Here is a 14158-nt window from a genome sequence, read left to right on the forward strand (position 1 = left end):
TTCAAACCCTCCGACTCACCGTCCATCCCACTCATTTCAAACCCTCCCACTCACCATCTATCCCATTCCTCATTAAACCCTCCCACTCACCGTCTACACCTCATTATATTTCTCCCACTGAGTCATCCCATTACTCATTATATCCCTTTCACTCACTATCCGACTCACTTCTTTGATCTCTCCCACTCAGTGTCTCTGGGCCTGAATTAGCTTGGATCGCAGTTGCTAATACGCACGCAAATCGGCCAATTGTTGCGTTCTCAGCATGCATCGCAGTGAGCGTGGCGGCCTACGCAGACCCATCGCGGAGTGATTGACAGGAAGTGCAGTTTATGGGTTGTGACGGGGGTTGGTCGGCGAAACGCAGGCATGCCAATGCGTTTGAACGCCATTGCAGGGGCTGCATAAATTAGCCACTGTGATGCTGTACGCAGCCTGAGGAATCATAGCGTGAGATGAAGTTAGCAACTTCTGAGTAAGGTCAGTCCTTGTGCAAGTGTGTGTGAGGCATGAGATGGTTCTTACATATAGTGACCTGCATGGACGAGGTGTCAGTAGGTTTAGGTGACACTGGAGTAATGTAACACAGTACAATGGATCTTACATATAGTGACCTGCATGGACGAGGTGTCAGTAGGTTTAGGTGACACTGGAGTAATGTTACACAGTACAATGGTTCTTACATATACTGACCTGCATGGACGAGGTGTCAGAAGGAAGCCTTAAAATTAAACAATGCCTTAGGTATGCAAAACAGCACTAAGATACAGTGGCAAACGCAGGATTTCTAGAGGGGAGTTTCCAAATGCCTGATTTTAGAGTGAGTGTGGCCAGTCCATGAAGAGGGCAAAATTAGTACTCAACCAGTTTTAATATGCATCATACAAATTGTATTGTGTGTCATAATTCCAGCATATGCAGGATCACAGTAAGCCATTAGATGCGGAATCTAGCACTGCCCTGGACATATATGTACATATTGGGCTCTCTGACAGTGCATGTTTTCCAGATCTCCTAGTTGGTGCACAGGTTATTTATTACTGTTTGATACATGTTAAAAGATCCACAGGTGGTGCTAATTATTTCATTTGTGATACTGAGAACAACATGCAACACTAGCAAAATTCTATTATATTACTATTTGTACTGTGTTCATGTGTGTGCTCAGGAGGGGAGTTTCCAGGCAGACGGAAACCCCCCTGTGTTTGCCTATGAGATAATACAACTTGTTGGAAAAAATTGCTAAGAACTAAAAAAAATTTACTTTTTAGCTATAATCACAAGAGATATTTGTGGGGAAAAAATAACCAGGTAAAAGCTTTGGAGAAGAGAACACCACACCAACATTTAAGTATGGGGAGTAAATATCTATTATGATATTGGGTTGTGTGGAAACGGGTGGCACAGGAAATGTTGTCCTAGAAGCTATTACCCAGTGTCAATAAAGAGAGAGTGTGGAAAAGGGACCTCGCAATCAACAATAAAGCAAGTACAAGACAGAACACTAATGCCGGGTACACACTAGATCTGTCGTCCGACCGGATATCTTTCACATCATCTAGTGTGTACCCTCAATGTCACTGAAAATGCGTGCTCCCGGATGAAGGTCTGACAGGCGACATAGTTAGCGAGGGCCAGGCTGCCAAATGCAGCATGGCTGCCGCGCCGTTGCATGTCAGCAAGTGTGTATGCACTTGCCGATGCCCCCGTCCAGTCCCGTCGCACGATAGGTCGGCTTGGTACACATCGTTAAAGGTGTACCCAGCTTAAGGTGTTGGAATGGAATTCAAATCCTCTAGACTTAGATATTATTGAAAAGCTGTGGCGAGATCTCCGTTATACATTGCATACAAGAAGATGCAAGAACATAAAATGGGGGGATACAATCCGTACAGCGAGATTAGGAAGACTTAAGATGGGTAAAAACCTGTGGTTTCTGACAATAGGTGGTGTATGGACTGTCAGGGTACACAAACTAAGGCAAATCCCACATTCATGGGCTATCTTATTTGGGTGTGGTAAAGGAGCCCGGCACAGTAATAGGCATGCTGATACACTGACCTTGAACAGCAGAGGCAGAAGCTGTAACTGCTCCAATACAGCTGTACAAAACGACCGTCCCGCACTCGCCATAATCCACTTCAGTACTGCAAAGTAGGAAAAATACTTAAAGACTTGGAAAGGCTGTCATACATTACCATATGAAAAAGCAGGTGTGCTTACAGAGGTGTCCTAACACATCTATGCTGCAGTCGCAGAAAAAAGCCCCTCTTGGCGCGCCTCGTCCCGTGAGACTCTTCTAGCGCCGGGCGCCTTTTTTTGCCAAAAATGAGTCGTTGTAGGTTCATATACAGACTGAGGTGCTCACAGATATACAAGTGTCACATTAATCAGCACCAGTCTGCTGGTTCGTCCTTGGTGCATTGTGCTCACTCATGTCTGGTAGTAAGACGCTGCGTGGTGTTAAGAGGCCAGATGAGGACACACCGACAACACAAGCTTTCCCTGCATGGGTCATGTCATGCTGATATGACCAGTCAGTAAAGTCATTATGTAGAACAGTGACTATCATTAGAACATCACATTCCAGTAGCATCACTAACCAGAATAGTTACAGTGATGTATATTGCAAACTGGCAATGGGTATTTATTATTACCTCTATACAGAGCAATATCGGATATATTTAGGCTGGCTGTCACTATGTTTAAGCAACAAAACCTAAATGCAAACCAGAAGTGAAAACGTGCTATGTATTAGATTTGTGCTTCATCTGCAATACATGGTTTATGGTGCGGATTCCCTGCGGCCGCTTCATTGTATTTACTTTCACCCGCCAAAGGTGCCAAATTTCTGCATCTATAGGTGCAAGCCAACCTCCGCCCACTGTTGTAGCGCCCACAGACGCAAGTGTCATTAATACTGGCCCCTTGCTAGGTGCAAAAGTTCCGCCTGAAACCGCTGTCCCTTACTTGTAAGCCTGACTCGCGACACTCCCATCAGAAACAAACGTGCGTCATCTACTTCACTTCAGTCTCCGCTGGCACAAGATGCATCTCAAGCGCACCTACGTGCTATTTCAGACACATTGTGTGGCGTGTGCGCGCATCATGTCTTGTGATGCGGACACATCAGAAGATGCTTCTGTTTTCACAGTGGCGCCTGTCTCAGCATTACCCCCCTGTATGCGCATTGCTCATTCCTATCGCCAGGGGCAAAGTGTTTATTACCATTCATTTCATTTTGGTTGTCGGTGCATGAACTACATGCATAGAGCCTTGTATGCGGGAACTAGATCTAATGGTTCCCCGTCACAGAGCTAGTGGTTCCAGCGTCAGCATGCTTACATAGACCCAACGCGTTCCACATTTTTCTATACGGAAGGGTCTGCTATGCCGTGGAGACTGCACGGTTATTCCTCCTGGTGGGGTTTGGAAAGAAGTTATCCCCCAAAGGTAGTGCTAAAAAGATCTATATATTGTGAGAATCTCTGGGAGCAGAAATCACAGAAATCAGCCCTGAGCAGGTAGAATCAAGATTAAAGGGCGAGATGTATCAAAAGCCTTGGAGAAAGAAAAGTGAAGCTACCCAAAGCAATCAATTGGCTTCTACCATTTCATAGTGCTACATAATGGACAGTTAAAAGCTGATTGGGTGCAATAAGCAAACTTCCCCTCTTTCCCTATCTCCAAGGATTGATACATCTCCCCCTAAATCTTGAAGCCCAGTTTTAATGAGCCAGGAAGCAGAGGGGACTTTTGTCACTTGCAGTAGCCAAGTTGCTGACTTGCCCATGTGGAAACTGGCCTACATTAGAGACCGTCATATAATGAAATATAAATACACACTACAATTATAACTATGCACCAGAGGATCCACCAAAACCATCTAAATATTTTTAACAGTTGGTAATGTTCAAACTCAAAATTACAACCCTCAGAACCTTAGTGCTCAGTAGGAAGCCAACCATTATAAATCACTTACTGGTCTTCATTAATTTAATGGCCTGAGTTCTTTCATCCTGTTCGCCGATGCCATTCTCTTCCATCACGTGGTTTTGAATCTCCTCATCCGCCTCCATGAGAGGTTGCAACTTCTCAAGGACACGTGCAGTGAATTCAGAAATGCGAGGAGACTTGGTGGGAGCGGAGTTTGGCAAGGAGACGTCAATCATGAACACGTAAGTCAAAACGCTGAAAGGGAAAACGCTCGCCGTTAGCAGCCTTATGGGTCTTATAGCGCAACTAGGTCCTACACACGGCAGGAGCAGCCAATCGCAAAGCAATACTGCCCATAAACTCACTGCCGTCTCCTGACCTTCGTAACCATTAATGTACAGCCGAACAAGTCAGACAATGGTCTATATGACCTACTCCTCCTGGGTGTGGTATGAAGGGTCAACATGCAGAATATTGGCGTGGACATTAGGTCGACAAGCAATATGTTGACATTGAGTGTCGACATAGTATTTTGCCTATTTTCGTTTAAACCAAACACAATTCTGTTCTGACTGAATCCCCACTTTCTATGTAGCAAATGGGGTTTTGTTAGCCGAAGACAAGAAACAGTATGATGATCTAATGGAGAATGATTGGAGTTATAGGGCCAAATGTAATAGCTCGTGATTTGCGGAAGATGCCATATTTCCAGCGAGATAGTCCCTAGATTTAAAGGTAGCAATTATTTTAAAGGCAAAACCAGGTTTGCAAATCCAGAGACTCTCTCGCTTGGTTACAGTTATGCAAACGGTTAAGTGTTTTTCAGCCAAACTGCCCACGAACCAATCAGAAGCCGCAGCTTCCCAATGCTCTGCCTGGTCACATGCCCACAGGCTGCTCCCTATAGGTTTTGGCTGATGTTGCACTACAGCAATGCTGAAGCCTCAGGGAATCGGGTTTTGAACATGCCGTTCGCAGGGCTTCATGAAGGGCTCAGCTAAACTTTATTAAAAGAACCCTCTGGCTAAAGTCTAAATTTTAATTCAGTAGATGATTTTTGCTAAAAAGACTCTTCCATGCTTCTCTTGAAAGAAAGCAAATACTGTTTATGTTATGTTTTGACACTTAAAAACTAATGGAAACTGATCATGGTGATATAGTTTATAGCCTTAAGAAAACAGAATAGTAACACAGTAACTGTATGCATACAACAGAATAGTATAAACAAGAAATCCCCAGCCATAATAGTGCCAGCTTACCTTCCAATCCGCTCTCTGACGTTCTTGTAGACCTGAGTTAGTTTAGGTTCCAAATATTTAAGCAACCTGTGCAGTAACTCCGGAACCCGCCACTCCTGCTGGGCAAGACCCCCCTGGAGGACATACAACCGGCTGGGGAAAGAGGATAAAACACTGAAGTTAATAAAGTACATACCTTAAATGCAAAATATACCAACTACTCAGATGTTTTTTTCTACATGTGTAAGCTACCAGCCTGTCCATTCATCTGTCCTTTTATCACATCTTCATGACACCAGACACTATAAGCCCCTTCCCCCCTAACATAACCTAACCAGAAGCTGCTCCCAATGTAGCCTGGTCAGCGACATCTAATGTCCTGTTGTGGGCTGGCAATAAGATGGAGTGCCCGGTTACCTGCAGCAGAAGCCTGGCAAATCATCAGGAACAATTGACATCACTGATGGACATATTTGTTCCCAATTAAAATGCATGACTTCAAAAGGGATCGGAATGAAGCACCGCTGGACGCAAGTTCAAATCCCAACGCCGGAAGACCGGCAGTGAAGATCCCGACAGGTAAGTATTTAAACTATTACTAACCTAAACTATTACTAATTTAAACTATTACTAATCTAAATCCAACCCTCCCTTAGGAGTGCCTAACCCTAACCCCCCCCCCCCCCCCCCCCCCAAGTGCCTAACCCCCTCTGTAAGTGCCTAAACCCCCCCTTCCCTGCAGTCTAAACCTTCTAAACCTTATGCTGGCCGCACATGGTAAGATTTTCTGTCCAACCATCCAACTAGTTGATTGGTTGGAATGAAAATCTGGTAAGGTATGAAAGCAAATGACAATCAGCAATTTGCTCCCAAACGCAGGAAAATGGACAAAAACTGTTTGAACAAATTGTTTAGATCAAACATTTAACAAACTTGTCCGACGACCATTTTCATCTGTTTTCTGGCATTTAGGAGCAAATTGCTGATCATCAGTTACTCCCATACGTTACCAGATATTCATTCCAATCAATCAACTAGTTGGATGGTTGGACAGAAAATCTTACCATGCATGGCCAGTATAAGTCTCCTGGGCGGGGTGCCTAACCCTAACCCCCCCCTTAAACTAGCCCAACCCTAACCCTCCGGGGAGGTCTAATCCTGAGCCCCCACTGGGAGCTCCTAACCTAACCCCCCACCCCCCGCGGCTGTCCACACCTGGCTCACCTTCGATCGGTATGCTTGGCGTCGGGCTCCAGGTGTAGGTAAAATGACAGGTGTCAAAATTTCGACGGCTGTCATTAGACCCCTGCCGGGATTAGACAGTCAGGAATCCGGCGGTCGGCATTTCGACTGTCGGCTTCCTGACTGCATCCCCTCCAAAATGTCAGATTTGCACAAACACAGAGCATGAAGAAAAAATAGTAAAATACCATAAAGACACATCATCAAAAGGTTCTATTTACTAAGCCTTGGATGGAGATAAAGTGAACAGAGATAAAGTACCAGACAATCAGCACCTAACTGCCATGTCACAGGCTGTGTTTGAAAACTGACAGATAGGAGCTGATTGGCTAGGACTCTCCGTTCACTTTATTTCCACCCAACGCTTAGTAAATAGACCCCTAAGCACTAAAGACAGTAAAATATATGTAATTAGTACAGTTGTGTCTACCATAAACTGGATTTGCTTTCAGAGGGAATGCATACAACAAACAAACATCAGATTCTAAACCACATTGCCCAAAATACAAAGTGGTTTTGTTTTTTATAACTAGAACATCTAATACCATATTTCTGCCTTCTCTACTAACTCCTATCCTAATAAATATCTGTGGAGCGGAAATATACCCGTCTCCACCATACTTAGATGACAGGAAAGTTTTATGCAGACACTGCACCTACCAGGCGTCTACAAAAGAGCCTCCTTCCCCGCTAACTGGAGATTCCAGCAGCAGCTCAAACAACCAGTAAAGTTTCCGTGGGTCCCGACTCTCCTAAAGAAGATAAAAGAAATCTGGTGACAGCCGATGCTGGGGCGACAGACGTATCACATATGAGAACATGTACTGACTGCTACAAAAGGTGCACATGTAATTAGAAAAGCATGAATAGATGGTACGGATGCTGCAGAAAGCAAGGACGTACACAGACGGAGCTGCTCACATGACAGGAAGGGTGGAACTTACGCAGGAAGTCGCAATACATGTGCCCCAGTCACTGTAGGTCTCCACGGTGATGTTGGATAATGCGGTTCTCAATAGGGGAGACAGAAATCTCCACAGATTTTCCACCTGTTCAGCACAATTCCAAATAATAAATGAACATTTCCTGATTAAAAAGTATCCATCAACCATTTGGTTTACATTTTTCTACAGACATATTTATCCTGCGCATATTAGCATGCTACAGCACGTGCATTTCACTTCGGCACACTGGAGGCTGCCATTTTGTGGACTGAAACAATATTCATTAGAACGTACCCTATTAATTGACAAGGAACCAGGAGCCACACCAACTGCCACGCCAAACATCGCCGCCCGGGACTCACTGGCAGTTGGTGTGGTTCTCCTATTTGAATTTTGGACTGCGTTGCAGCCCCAACACTGGCGTCGCTACTGATCGTTTACTGGCAATGGACGGCAGCAATGGACGGCCGCCCATAATAATTATTCCCCCAAATTAATTTTGATCCTGGGCTCCTCTCTTCTTAAGAGGAGTTTGAAAAATGTTCTCTCATACAACCCCTGTAATATTATATCCCTTCATCCTTTGTAAAAGGACGAAGGAATATAAAAGGTAATAGATCAAATTAAAAACTATGCAAGTTTGTCTGATGAGCTATATTGCACTGCCTATCTCTATAGAAGTGTGGGCAATAGCTCGGGAAGAGTGGGAAATCAGCGAGAAACCATTTACCTTTTCAAACGTCCAGTGTTTGGATCCTCGGATTAGCCCGGCAACGATTTCGGCCACACATCTCTGTGTGCTTTCATGAGAGTCTTCTACCAAACGCTCCAAGTGGGGAGTCAGGATGAGCAAAAAAGCATCATCGAAATTTCTAAAAAGACCCTTAAAATATTGAGAGATATTTCAGTCAAAACGACGCCACAAAGAACCGCATCACAGTAACGTTTAATGAACCAGAAGTTCCTCGGTTTAGTTGGAATTCTGATGCCATCGCTGAGATTCCCAGAAGAGGGCAGTAACTGCACAGCTGTGAACCACTTGTTACGGGTTCCTGGTTGGTGCACGGGAATCAGTCGCTTACACCCACAGAAAGTCTATACATACATTCACATTTATAGATGTACACGATTGCGAGATAGAAGAAATGTACCATACATGCAGTTGGTAAACATCTAGCAATATTCAGATTTAAGGAACAAGACTGACCAAAGGTGTAAAGCTATTTATTTTACTCCTTTCAGTGCATAGGCATGTCACCCCTTTGTGGTCTAAACAATGATCAAGTTTTGGGGATGTAAGTGAAGAGTGTACACAAAACACATTGTCTGCACCACAGGTTCTCAAACTCGGTCCTCAGGACCCCAAACAGTGCACGTTTTCCAGGTCTCCTTACAGAATCACAAGTGAAATAATTATCTCCACCTGTGGATCTTTTAAAATGTGTCAGTGAGTAATGAATACACCTGTGCTCCTGCTGGGTGACCTGGAAAATGTGAACTATGTGGGGTCCTGAGGACAGAGTTTGAGAACCTCTGGTCTACACCGAGCAAGAAACTGTCATATTGTGTTGATTGAGACAGGACCCAACAGATTAATTTGTGCTTCACTATAGAATAAGCATTAAAGCCATACATGCCTACTCTCCTGGAAGTCGCAGGAGGCTCCTGATTTTTCGGGTAGACCCCTGCGCACACCTGGTAGAGTAGGCATTTCTCCCGCATTCTGCCCACTTCCTAGTGCAGTGGGCAGAATGGGGAGAATTTCCACGGCGATCAGGGGTCCCCGTGTAGGGGGCGGGACTTAATGACACGATTCTCCAAGAATCGCCTCATTTTAGCCCCACCCCCTAATTACATTTACATCAATCGCGGCACTTTACCGTGAAGGGAGCGAGGCTTAATGACGCAAACAGTCAGGCCCCGCCCCTGTCTCAACCCACCTGCTTCTCCCGGGGAGAAATAAAAAAGTAGGCAAGTACAGTATGATTAAAACTCCACTGAATGCACTTTCACAATGAAGGCAGTGTTTGAGCAAAAACAAAACCAGTTGGTTTCCAGTGTCCTTACGAAAACAATTGAGCTGGCATTGAGGTCAGTCAAACATGGTGCAATTATATACTATGACAATCGCACCTATGATGAGGCAACAAAATCAAAGTAAATAAATCAATACCTATTCTTTATTTTTTTTTTAAAATAGCAAGTTTTTTTTTAAAAAGGCACCTTATGGTCATTTATCTTACCTGCACTTCTACAAATTATTACCTCCTTTCAAAAAACCTCTGGCAGGTTACAAAACATGGCTACCCAAAGGCTTACAGCTTTCATAAGGTCACGTGAAGGCAGAGAGCTGAGGAGGATGAATTTACCATACACAGAGCCGAAGGAGCTCAAAGGTGCATTTCAAAGCCTCTCTGTTCACTACATCAGGTGCCATGTGACTGTTGTTTCCATGGCAGACCATGATTCTGTGCAGAATTATAAATTATTTATATCAGCCTGACGAAAAAAAGTAGTAAAACTGGTGAGCTCCCAACATTCTTCTTCTAGTCTGCCACAGTGATTTAAAAACACCACCAAAAAACCCCCCCACATAATTTGTAACAGGATTACTGCTTTAACATAGAAAATAATCTTTTTAAAGAATACAGCTAAAAAATTAAATATTTGTCTTTTAAAGTAAATATAGAAATTTAATTTAAAATTCCTGCTTCGGCAGAAAACATACTATGATTAATACACCCTTGACCAGCAGCTATGTTCACGTGTGTCTCACGGCTGTGTGTGCATATCTATATCTGCAAGTATCCTGTATTTGATTAAAACGTATTAGATCTTTGGTTGAATCGCATTGGCTCCGCAAAAACAAAACCCTCAAAAAAAAAAATTATTTTTTTTTTAGTCAAAACCGTTTTTCGCAAGTCACGCAGATTTTATTTCCCCAGTCTGATATCTCAGTATATTTTGATAACATTAAGGTTTTCTGGGACTTAAGCTGGCCACACATGTAAAGATTATCTGTCCAACCAGCCAACTAGTTGATTGGTTGGAATGAAAATCTGGTAACATATGGGAGTAACTGATGATCAGCAATTTGCTCCTAAATGCCAGAACACAGATGAAAATGGTCATCAGACAAGTTTGAACAAAAATTGTTTACATCAAACATTTAACAAATAGTTTTTGTCCATTTTCTGGCGTTTGGGAGCAAATTTTCATTTGCTTTCATACCTTACCAGATTTTCATTCCAACCAATCAACTAGTTGGATGTAAGTTGGCCTAGTGTGTGGCCAGCTTTAGCGTCTGATTCACTACAGATTGCTATTGCGATCGCAGCTACGATTACGCAGTGATGACTGCCACGAAAATATGCTTATGAATGCAAATCGCACGGCCAGCACAGAGACGCCCATCACCGCCATCTCACATCCATAATATCTTGCAGACCTGCGTATATATCAGTAACATCATCGGCCCCTCACACAGAAATACAGCAGGCCTGACCTTACTCAGAAATTGCTAACCTCGCCGTACGCAGTGAGCACTCAAGCTGTGTATGCCGTTGCAGTGGCTAATTTATGCACGCCCATGTAATGGCGTTCAAACGGACAGGCACCCACGTCACCACCCCCAAACGCTGACCTCCCGTCACTAGCTATGCGATGGCTTTCTTTCTGCGTGAGTGATCGCAGAGTGTTCTCAATGCTAACTCACGCACTGCGATGCATGTGCAGTACGTACCATCAATCGATCTGCGTACGCTGTTGCGATCCGTGATGAATCAGGCCCATGATACCTTGTGTTATCGTAACATGCTACAGGTGATTCATTTAGTCTCCAATCTGCTGCTTCGGTATGACATAAGCTGGGTACATATGCAAATCTTAACAATATATCGTACACATCAAATAGTGTGTACGACCGATCCGTCGTTCATTGAGTCGTAACATTGGATGCGCTGCACGTCAGATGGGACAATTCAATTAACAACGCGGTTTAGTTCCACGCATGTAACAATACATTGCGCCGTTGTACAGCGGATCACACAGTGCTTGCAATGTACCGTTACATAGCTTGCCACAATGTAGGGTAGCACCGTCGTAAGGTAGGGATCGGTATGAATGACCGCCGGACCTATGTCCTTACGGGTGCCTAGCCCTAACCTCCCACACTAGTGCCAAACCCCGACCGTCCCCGCAGGGGGGGGGGGCTTAACCCTAATCTCCCTCCCGTGGGTGCCTAACTCTAAACCCCCCTTCCCCTAGCATAACCCTAACCCTCCTGCGGGGTGCCTAACCCTAATCACCCCCGTGGGCCCCTAACCTAAACCCTCCCCGCGCCTGTTCACGCCCGGCATACCTTCGTTCGGTATGGCGGGCGTTGGGCTCCCGGCGTAGGGATAATGATAGGCGTCAGGATTTCGACACCTATCATTAGTCCCGTCAGGACTGCACAGTCGGGAAGCCGGCGATCGGCATTTCGACCCTCAGCTTCCTGACTGCATCCCGTAAAGTGTGTACTCAACTTTATGATATTGTCCAATAGACGTGCATATTCACAATTTGCCCACTAGGTGGCATATGTAAGATTACTAATCAAGTTCCAGAAATGATTGGTACTTGTACAAAGGTTCCATCAATGAAATGATTACACAGTTAAAGAACACTATAGGTGCATACACATGTAACGATTTTTTGAACGATGTAACTATAATGATGTCTTTATCGTTCACTTGTTGAAAAAAATTGTTCAGTTTCTGAGTTATAACGATGAACGACTATCGTTCATGTGCGTTCCCGTTTGTAGTTCATTCTGACTGACCAACTGAACGATTTTCATTAAAGGACGTTACAAAAATCGTTTGTAGTTCAAAAAAACGTTCATTACACTTTAAAAAAATCTGACAGAAAACCGTTGGTAACAAAATCGTTGTGTGTGTATGCACCTTATGAGATTATCATGAAATCCATTTATTTTTTCCAAGCCAGTTTGCAGTGAGTTTAAAGAAAGACTTTGTTAGTAGGGAGATAACATAATAATATAAAAAAAAAAAACTAACCTTAAAAAGACAAAACTTGCGAGGATTAAATTTGTCTTTCCCTTTTCGATCTTCTAAAGACAGAAACTTAATCAACTGATCAATAAATTTTTCATCAGTGAAATGATCATATATGATTTGTTCGGCCTGTAAGAAAACATGAAAGAGTCACAGACCAATAAAAGCAGAAGTGCAGGTTTTTACAAGTGGCGATGTTCCCCATAGCAACCAATCACATTCTAGTTATCATTTATCTAGCACCTTCTAGAAGATAATAAGTATGGGCAACAACTCACTTCTATAAACCAGCACAGTAAATATACCCCTAGAAGCTATCCGATTAGTCAGTTTGCATAGAAATACCCATATTTTTGCACATGTGCAGGTAATACAAAGAGACACAAAATTGCAAAGTCTCTAATTTCCAGGGAAAACCTCAAGATTTTAAGCATTTTACAGTATTGATCAACTGCACAATATGACTGAATCTTATTCTCTAGCTCCTATGGATAGACAGAATACATACGTTAGTTGACTGCACTATGACGGCACGAAAATGTTGACAAGGTTAAAATTCTATTTAAAGCATTTTATCCGTATCAGCAGTATAACTCGATATGTGCTCTTAAAGCAGCACATTTAAAGTTAAACGGTAAGACACTGTTAAAATGTATTAAGTAGCATTTTAACCTAGTCAGCATCGTGTTGCTACTGTAGAATAGTGCTGCCGACAGGGACATTGCTGACAATGACTGCGTACCGACAGGCTTACAATAAAAGTGTAATTCAAAGTAAAAAGACATTTGGGTGAAGATCTGTGCAAGACGTGTTGGAATTTGTAGTACTCCGAGCCCGCAGAGACAGCTTAGCATGACAGTGTCCTGTGAAATGTTACAATGACTGCAGCAAATGATAGAAGCTGCTACACTGTCTGTGGCCTGGATGAGAGTTTCTTGGGCACAGAAAGCACTGTTACAACAGCGCCTCCAGTGGCCACATCATCACAAAATTCCTAGAACATTTACTTCGCTTTACCCCTAAATAATTTGTACATTTTAAAAACTCAGCAATATACACATAAAATATAAACTACATAGTCACATTTGAATGGAATAGACACAATAGATACAACAAACATACACACTAATAGACTACTTCATCAAGGCCTTCCAGCTCTCATCCTAACCCACCCCATGCTCTTTCCCCCTTATCTTCCCCTTCTGTGTCACCCTGTCTCTCTGCCCCTCCCCTTAGAATGTAAGCTCTTACGAGCAGGGCCCTCTTCCCTCAGATGCTTCTCTTTACATTTTCTTCTACTCTTTACTCCTCATTAGGGCACCTAACACGTGACTGCCAACTCCCGGCTGTTTATTGTGAGTGCTTTAACCGCTATTGCAGCAAAATAAATATATATAGTGTCCTTGTCCTGCACTGTATTGTACTGTAAGTTACTTGTTTCTTATTCACTTATTAGTACTATGTAAGGCGCTGCGGAACACTTGTGGCACCATATAAATAAAGGATAATAATAATAATAATAATAATAATACATACATACTCACAAATTCTACATCACACTAGTATATACTCACCTCAGACATTGCTTCTCTAGGTCTTCCGAGTGGCGGCTGCTGGTCAGTGGGCGCGTACACCAGCATGTTTCTGAGCGGAAAACAAAGGCATGAATAAATATCCACCTCAGGAAGACACGCAGATAGATACATGTAATAAACTAGCACAAAATTATAACAGGACATAT

General features: G+C 43.3%; 1 protein-coding gene across 2 annotated transcripts in view; it reads right to left on the reverse strand.

Annotated features, from left to right (window-relative positions):
* Positions 1-14158, reverse strand: part of PSME4 (proteasome activator subunit 4) — a 139959-nt gene that overhangs the window by 15187 nt on the left and 110614 nt on the right. For both annotated transcript variants that reach the window (XM_088477998.1, XM_088477999.1), the window contains 8 exons: positions 13992-14061; positions 12421-12546; positions 8091-8243; positions 7361-7465; positions 7077-7168; positions 5196-5327; positions 3983-4191; positions 2062-2147 (listed from right to left, as the gene is read on the reverse strand). In XM_088477998.1, coding sequence (XP_088334124.1) covers positions 2062-2147; positions 3983-4191; positions 5196-5327; positions 7077-7168; positions 7361-7465; positions 8091-8243; positions 12421-12546; positions 13992-14061 — 973 coding nt within the window. The remainder of the gene's footprint in view (positions 1-2061; positions 2148-3982; positions 4192-5195; positions 5328-7076; positions 7169-7360; positions 7466-8090; positions 8244-12420; positions 12547-13991; positions 14062-14158) is intronic.

Source organism: Taudactylus pleione, unplaced genomic scaffold (genome assembly GCF_031769625.1).
Source record: "Taudactylus pleione unplaced genomic scaffold, aTauple2 ptg000206l, whole genome shotgun sequence".
NCBI classification, from domain to species: domain Eukaryota; kingdom Metazoa; phylum Chordata; class Amphibia; order Anura; family Myobatrachidae; genus Taudactylus; species Taudactylus pleione.